A 9,223-nucleotide genomic window follows, 5' to 3' on the forward strand; every position below is an offset into this window, starting at 1 on the left:
TAATACACAAGAAAAAAATAGATGACATGTAAGTAACTCTTTCGCTATGCATAAGAAAATTTTAATTTAAAATCATATTAATTAATAAAATTGATTAATCTATAGTTAATAACATTAAATTTACGGTCTAAAAAAACATTAAAATTATAAAAAAAATTATTATTTTTAAAATACTATTAATTATTTTTAGATTCGTTTACTTAATTATTGAGATTCATTTATTTAATTATTTGTCTACCTAATTAACTAATATGCGAAAATTACTTTTTGCAATTTGTATTACTAATTGGTTTTGCTTTCTATTAATATCTAACATTTATGATTTATTAATTAAAAATTTATAAAGAAATTAAGAATTTGAAAAAAAAAAAAGAAAAGGTAATGAATTTCTAAAATAATTCAAAACGCGTCTTATAAAAAAGAAATAAATAAATTTGTCAAAAAACAAAAATATACAGGAGGGAGGTAGTATTATAAGTGTATAAGGTAAACAAACACTCTTCCTTGTTGCTGCTTTCGTCAATTCTGAGGTAAAAGAAAGTAAAGAGAAAGAGAGAGAGAGAGAGAGTCATAATCATAAGTCATACCTGATTTCCATTCTCTCTGAGAGACAGTGCGAGATTGGCATAATGGCGAAAAAAGCCGTTTTGATCGGAATAAACTACCCGGGAACAAAGGCGGAGCTGAAAGGATGCATAAACGACGTGTGGAGGATGCACCGCTGCCTCATCGATCGATACGGTTTCTCCGAAGACGACATCACCGTTTTGATCGACACGGACGAATCCTACACGGAGCCCACGGGGAAAAACATTCGGTCAGCGCTGACCAGACTCATACGATCGGCGAGGCCGGGGGACGTGCTGTTCGTGCATTACAGCGGACATGGCACGCGCCTCCCCGCGGAAACCGGAGAGGATGATGACACTGGCTTTGATGAATGCATTGTTCCTTCTGATATGAACCTCATCACTGGTTAGTTTTGCCATGTTTCACTTTTTGGTTTATGAATTTTGAAATAAATCACATCTGGATACAGGTTGACCGAGGATAAGTGAAAAAGCAAATTTTAAGAAAAAATATGTTTTACTTTAAATGAGACTTTTTTTCTAATAAATTGTCACATTTTTTGCTTTATCCAAACTAAAAAATATATTTTTGTTGATGAGCATAAAGTTTGGTGTTTTAGTTGTTTTATCTTTGGGTTGATCCTGTGTAAATTAAGTGACACACTTGTTTTAACTTATTATTTAGTATGCAACTCTAATAAATACAAAATGAAGAACTTTGTCATTCATCATTTTATCTGGCTTGAACATGATTGACTCTCGTAGAAGAAGATTGATGTTGACAAAAAAATAAATTTTTAAAAAACTAAAAAAAGAATATAGATTTTGCTATTCAAAAAATATTTTTGCTCATTTTCTTGCACTGTTTTTATTTTGTTCAATGTCTAGCTTAATTTCACATTCTACTCTGTCTTGGGTCTATTAGAGGATAAAAAAATTAATTGGTTTTTTATAAGAGAAGAAAACTAATAGTTGAGATTGGGACAAACTGAATTGTACATGTAAAATAAATCATAATTATTAATATTATCCGGTAATTTATCCTATAAAACATGCTCTAAACCTTAGGCGCATGTGGTCTTTTCTGTTTAGTTAAATGCATTGTTCATTTAAATTTTTATTTTTGATCTCCCTGTTTCGATCTGAGATGAAGAGATCCGGAAGGTATACGGGTGAAAACACTTAAAGATATTAGAAACAGTTATTATATAAAATAGTGTATACAATGATAATGTTTGTCACTTTGTAACGGGTGGGTATAATTTCCTTGAAGTTTCTCAGAAACTGGTGTCAAAATTTGGTCTCTAGAGTAAAACTAAAGTACAAGAACTTCAAAGATACATTTTATGGATGATTTTTTTTCTCAGGCCACTTTAGCAACTTAATTGATAAGTATTATTCTCTGTTTTTCAGTAGACGAATTTGTGTGTTTCTTTTGGGAAGTAATAGACTATTTGTATGCAAGTAACAGATGTTATTTTTTTTTTAATCAGTTAATCGTTAGTTTTTGTTAGCAAAAGAAATCAAATATTCGATCTTTCTCCTTTTCCCATCACTCTTAACGATCCAACCAACCTTATATCTTCCACATGTAACAGATGATGACTTCAGAGAATTTGTAGATGGGGTCCCTAGAGAATGTAAGCTCACAATAGTATCAGATTCTTGCCATAGTGGTGGCCTAATTGATGGAGCTAAGGAGCAGATAGGAACTAGCACAAAGGGAGAAGGGCAACAACATTCTGGTTCTGGTTCTGGCTTTGGATTATCCAGTTTTCTTCGTCGCTCCGTTGAGGACGCCATCGAATCTCGTGGAGTTCATATCCCTTCAGCATTGCGCCATCATAGACACAAGCATGAACATGAAGCTGATGATGATAGGGACATTGAGCTTCCACATGTGGACCATGGCTATGTAAAGAATAGGTCATTGCCACTTTCTACCATCATAGACATACTCAAGCAGAAAACTGGGAAAAATGATATAGATGTTGGGAAATTGAGACTCTCGCTTTATGACATATTTGGGGAAGATGCTAGCCCTAAAGTGAAGAAGTTCATGAAGGTTATCTTGAATAAACTCCAACAAGGGGATGGTGGAAGTGGAAAACAAGGTGGAATCTTGGGGCTAGTGGGTAGTCTTGCCCAAGAGTTTCTCAAGCAAAAGATTGATTCAAGTGATGATGGTGGTTATGCAAAACCTGCCATGGAGACAAAGGTTGAAAGCAAATATGAGGCATATGCTGGAACAAGTTCAGCCAAGCCGCGCCTTTCAGACGGCGGAATTCTGATGAGTGGTTGTCAAACAGACCAAACTTCTGCTGATGCAAGTCCAGCAGGTAACTCTGCCAGTGCTTATGGAGCTTTTAGCAATGCAATACAGGCTGTGATTGAGGAGAGTGATGGTGCTGTCACAAATCAAGAGATTGTTTTGAAGGCAAGGGAGAAGCTGAAGAGGGGAGGTTTCAAACAACGGCCAGGACTTTACTGCAGTGATGACCATGTTGATGGTCCTTTTGTGTGCTGATGAGTGATGAGTTCTGTCATCTGGTGCAGAAAATCAGAGTTATTTGTGTTGTGTATGATGATATATGCTTGTGTATTACTTGTTTTGGACAATTAATGCTTGCTCAAAAGCAATATTTACTTTGACTGTGATTTCAGTTATTATTCATTAGTGACAGAATAATAACTAAAAATGAGACTGCACAATTGTGTTGCCATAGAGAATGAGTGAGTCCCTCCTCTAAAAATGTTTCCGACAGTTGTTGCTTCATGCATTGGGAAACATGTTTCATGCCTCAATATGGAATGTTTTATTCTTTATTTTACCTTTCAAATTGGCCGATCCGGAATGTAAAAGATTTAACCAGTCCATAATGTAAGTTTACGTTTAAGATTGGTCAATATGAAAGATAAAAAATATCTAGCAAGTGATTTTTAAGGCACAGAAAGCTACTACCAAGTGTGTTCGTGTACGCGTCTCTTTCGATGCAACGGAAAAAGTAACAGCCGAATTGTTTCCGTGTTCCAATGTCTTTCTGCATTGGAACGTGTAATTTTCATGTTCAACATGGGTGGAATGTGTATCTAAACACAACATAAATATTTGGCATCAATGTTGAGACTTTCCTGAAAAAATATAAAAAAAAACTCCAAATCATAGCCCAAATTTGGTGGGGTGATGCTAGGTGCGCTCAGCAATATTGTTGGTGCACCCAACATTTAATGTGAAAGGACAAAAATATTCTTCCACTTAACTTAAAAAAATTTGGTGCACCCAGCACCATTTCACGCTATCCGTACACCAGAATCAGAAGCTCCCATTTGCGCCGCAGGTCTTCTTTTCTTCCATTTGTGGTCATTTTTGTTGGGTGTTCTTGTCCTCCGTCAGCATTGTTGACGTTGCTCCACCGTTGAGGTAAGGTTCATCACCCCTTTAATGGTTGTCCATTGCGTTGCTTGTTTTGAATTTGTTACGGATGTACTTGATCCGCAATTGTTTTTAGTAAATAGGTTTAGCCTTACGGATGAAGTAGGTAGTACGTTTCTACATATGGATCAAGTTGATTCATGAGGTTTAAGGATTAAGTAGATCTGCAAGCCTCATACGGATCAACTTGATCAGTATGTACATTTTTAAAAAAAAAAACTGTAAATGAGTATTATTTTGTTTTAAAAAATGTTTGTTATTAGGATTTAGGGTTAATGTTGATTGTTTAGGGTTACTGATGATTGTTTAGTGTTAGTGTTGAGGATTTCTATTGTATTATGTTTGAATTCTTTGAACTAGTTGATATTGGTTTTAGATATTTTAGTTTACTAAGTTAGTATCGCCTTAAAAATTGTACATATGACTGACTTACGAGTTAGTACTAATAAACATCTGTGAAATCACTATCTTGAAATGTGAGAATAGTTTCAAATCATGCATTATATACCAAATATGTGTGTCATTAGAAAATATGAAAATTCCACACACAAGTAGACATATAAGAATGGTAATGGCAGGCTAATGATGAAATAGGAACAACATACTCCACTTTAGTTTAAGATCGAACCAGAGGTACACGAGGAGCACCCAATAGAACCATCAACCATGGTTAGTATTCACTAGTTAGAATATGTGAACTACATTCACTATAGGCTCTCTCTCTTTCTCTCTACACACACACACACACACACACACACACACACACACACACACACACACACACACACACACACACACACACACACACACACACACACACACACACACACACACACACACACACATATATATATTACTATAACATACATAAATTCTAACATAACATGTAATGTTTATCAGGCAAGTAGGTTGGTTTGTGTTTTTTTGTTATATATGTTGGGTTGTCCTGTGTTGGGTCAAGTCTCATTCTCCTTATTAATTTGTGTTAAGTAGCAAACCAATTTTGTGGCTGTGTGTTAGTGAGAAACTGAGAATAATTATCAATTATGGGTCTCTCAAATTTCCCAATTAGTGCATCTGAAGGGGTGCTACTTGTGCTTGTGATAAATAGTTTTCTCAGTGGCTTTGTTGAAGAGCATGTTTAGATCCATGCTCCAAGTAGTGTTTGGTGGCAGTGCTGCTAGTAGTTCTTCAAACATTGAACATGATGATGAAATTAGTTCATCATCATCATGGGAAAGGAGGGTGTCAATAACTCAGTACAAGTCATTATGCCACAGTCATTACATAGGAGGAAGAACAAGTGTGGCTATGGTGGGGTGCTGCATTTGTTTGTGTCATTTTGAAGCCAATGAAGAGGTTAGTGAGTTGCCTTGCAAGCATTACTTCCACAGAGGTTGCTTAGACAAATGGTTTGATAACAAACACAGCCCTTGCCCCTTGTGTCGTTCCATCGACTAGAGACATATACAAAGGTTAATTAGTTTCAAATTTACAATTAGAGCTAGCCAGCTAGCTATAGTTATAGTTATTGCTATATATTTTTAACTTGTTATAATGAAAAGAATCAATGACTCTTTTCATTTCTTTACTTTTAGATTTGTAAACCTCCTTCAACCTAACTCAGTTTCTCTATGTTTTAGGTTTTATATATGGAACATAATGAGAGATGACATTGCCTTAATTAATAGCTTGATTTTGTATGTGCAAGTATACCAAATTCTCTTTTCATTACTGCATGATAATTCTAATTTAATACTTCCGGCTTGTTAGTTTGTTTCAATTTTCAAATGGATTTTACGTATTTTTTTCCAACCGTTCGAACTCAATCTTAGAGCAGTAGGTAAAGTCCATTTAACGAGTTACACAAACAAGCTTCAATTTGAATGATTAAGTAGCTAGGCTTAACTCGTGAATTTGTGTGGTTTAGTAATTGAATTTGTGCTACACATTTGCAGATCATGGTTAGAACTAGAGGCTTAGGTCTTGCCTTAGGTAGGTTTATAGGCAGAGCCCTGGGGAGAGAGGATCATCATGATTTAGATGATGTTCCCCAACGGCGAAGGCCTACAGCATTGGCACGTAGGCAATGGGAAGTTGCCCCTGTTGCTGAGGATGAGCTAGTGGTAGCTGGACACGTACATGCACATGGTGCATACGCTGGTCATAATGCTAAGGGATTTTCAGGTGGGCCGCGTGACCCATCAGTGCTTACGGAGTATGGTGACCATGTTGCAGTCAACGTATGGAACAGAGAGGTATTTAAAATTTTTAAGTAAACTTATTTGTTAACTATTTCTTATAATTGAAATTTGTCATCATTTAAATTATTTGTTTATAAATTGTCTGTTTATTTATACTTCAATTCAGGAATGTCCTAAATTGAAGTTATCCTTCCATGGGAGGAAGGTTCAAAAATTTGGGAGGCTTGCTCCTGAAATTGAGGGGCTAGTTGCTGCCATAGGATGAAGTCCTTTGATTGCATGTTCAGTAGACACTGGCGATCGGGGACTTATATCCGCTTTCGTGGAGAGGTGGCATAAGGAAACTAGCAGTTTCCATCTTCCTATTGGGGAGGTTAGCATCACCCTGGATGATGTGGTGTCTCTGCTTCATCTTCCCATTGAAGGCGCCTTCCATACCTTCGAGGCTCTGCACATCGACGAAGCCGTGTTGATGTTGGTGAAGTTACTTGAGGTCTCTGGAGAGGAAGCTAGGACTGAGACAACATAGTGTCATAGGGCATACATACACCTATCTTGGCTACGAGATATATATCAGAGGCGATGTCAGGTCAGACATTGGACTACTGCAGCTTGAGCCTATGTTCTGCATCTCTTAGGTTGCACTTTTTTTTTTCTAACAAGAGTGAAACCCATGTTCATGTTATTTTCTTAGATGTTTTTCGTGACTTCAGTCAGAGTGGAAGCTATGCATGGGGAGCTGTCGCTCTAGTGCATATGTGCGATCCTTTGAATGATGCTTGTAGGAGCAGCGGTTGACAACTTGCTGGTTACATCACTCTGTTACAGGTAATTAATATGTTTTTGATAAGTTAATTACAACTATGTTTTAATTTTTTTTAAGATGTTCATTTGACATTTGTATGATTTTGATGTAATCTTTGTGGTGTTGGATATATGAGAACTTTCCCTCAGTTGCAGAGTGTTTGGCTGATCCAGACTACGATGATGTCACCACGTGCATGTCGGTGGATTGCTACAAAGGCTTCTTTGAAGTTGATATCTACATCGACATACAAGCAACGTCTAGATGGACTCAGGACTCCTGATGTTTACTGGATGCCTTATGGTGAGCATCGAGCCGTTTGGGAGTTTGATTTGATTTCATGCTTCTCCGGTCATCTACGATGGGGGCCTGTTGTCGTCAGACACCGACTCGAGAGGGTCATGCGCCAGTTCGGGTACGTGCAGAGTATTCTTGCAGAGGCTATAGATTCCTGGGTGTCATGTGAAGAAATTGACAATAGGTGGATGCACTACTCAGACCATCTTGCAGTAGCGGGTCAGATTTGTGTTGTGCCAGGACAGTGTGCATCCAACTACATGGATTGGTTCTTCCTCATTTCTCATCCATTCATGACAGCGACACAACCTTCAGATCCACCGCGACATCCACCTGTGACGCAGGATGCCTCATTTGTGGAGCCACATGTCCCTCAGGTCCTAGTGGCACCAACAACAGCACTGACACATGCCCCTTCTGATGTGGAGCAGTCCAAACATGCAGTGGTAAATATTACTATTTTGCTTGTTGTATGAAATGTCATTTACTTTACTTATCGTATTACTATTTTGCTTTGGACACTTGCCAAGCGATCGCTGAAAGGTTGGAGCGTTTGCTCAACCTATTTGCGTGAGATAGGGTAATCGTGAAACCCTGACCAATGTACCTTGCAGCTCGGACTGTTTGTTGACTATAATTTATGAATCCACTTACCATAAGGAACATGATAGTCATCGCAGGCACAGAGACACACGAGGTCATGGAAGACTGCATCAGGATTGCTAGGAGTGTCATAGTAGACGACAATGTGTATGTGAGGTCTCGACGTAGGCGATGCACATATCAACCATAGTTTCTTTATACATTTTATATTTTCATATTTGGACGATGTTTATAACTTTCTTGTATTTGAAAACATTTTGTTTTTGACTCAACATTTTGTATATTTTAACTTATTTTGATTTATAATTTTAATTTTACGTTAATTCATCTAAATATTAGGGTTAACGTTAGAATCTTGTTTTTAAATTACTTTCCCTTTAATGACGTCACAAGCTAGTTGTGTGTGTCTTCTTTTTAAGTTTAACCATGGTTAAATATTGGTTTTTTTATTATTTATCTAAAATTTATGTAACTTAACATAATTTTTAGCATGATCATGTTTAATCCTTTATGTGAAAGAAAAGTTGTTACATGTTTGACTTCAAAGTAACAAAAGAATTATTAGTAATATTATTTTTATTATTATTATTTGGAATAGAATGGTCATGCACACAACAAAAGGGTTTGTTCACTTATTCATTTCTGTTTTGGCTGACCAGTTTTGATATCAAGCTTTCAATGAATACTGAATTTGTTGATTTAGGTGAACCATGAAAATAAAATAATAATCATATGGTTTCATTCGCTAATGGACACAAATTCAAACATTACATTAACTTCAACATAGTGGAAAGAAATAAAATTTGCATGAAAAACTACAACTAAGTAATACTAATTTTGCATTGAATCATGTTGCGACCGAGACACGTCGTCTTCCATTTCCATTACCTGTTTACTAAAAACAACTAAAATTTCTATTGGCCCAAATTGTTTCCAATAGTTAGACTGCACTAAGACCTTTAGCACGTCATCGTTAGTTTTCAGTTCAATAATTTCAAATTTGATAACTTTATCTGAATACTTATAGTGACTTGGTTGTCGAAAAAACAATCGTTTTACCGTTTGTGATTCATGAATACCATAAGGGGGAATCCCATGAGGTGCAACTTGCTTGATCAAATCCTTCAGTTCATCGAAGGTACATTCGAAAGGAACGTCAAACTTTTTTGGATTTTTTCCTGTGAACGAGTAACCGACAAACTCATTTTGGCGTGGCATGTTCCACCTCTCGTTGTAATATAATAGGGCATCATGAGTAGGGGTCATAGTAGCTTCAAGTAAGTTTAATATATCATTTGGTGTTCTACCAATG

General features: G+C 36.5%; 1 protein-coding gene and 1 pseudogene across 1 annotated transcript; both read left to right on the forward strand.

Annotated features, from left to right (window-relative positions):
• The first annotated feature begins 489 nt into the window (after positions 1-489).
• Positions 490-3,395, forward strand: LOC114422609 (metacaspase-5-like). Its single transcript, XM_028389055.1, has 2 exons — positions 490-975; positions 2,168-3,395. Exons 1-2 carry the CDS (start codon positions 630-632, stop codon positions 3,094-3,096), a joined length of 1,275 nt encoding a protein of 424 aa, XP_028244856.1. The 5' UTR covers positions 490-629; the 3' UTR covers positions 3,097-3,395.
• A 1,628-nt stretch (positions 3,396-5,023) lies between these two features.
• Positions 5,024-5,545, forward strand: LOC114422379 (annotated as a pseudogene).
• The last annotated feature ends 3,678 nt before the right edge of the window (positions 5,546-9,223 follow it).

This window comes from Glycine soja, chromosome 8 (assembly GCF_004193775.1).
Source record: "Glycine soja cultivar W05 chromosome 8, ASM419377v2, whole genome shotgun sequence".
Taxonomy (NCBI): Eukaryota; Viridiplantae; Streptophyta; class Magnoliopsida; order Fabales; family Fabaceae; genus Glycine; species Glycine soja.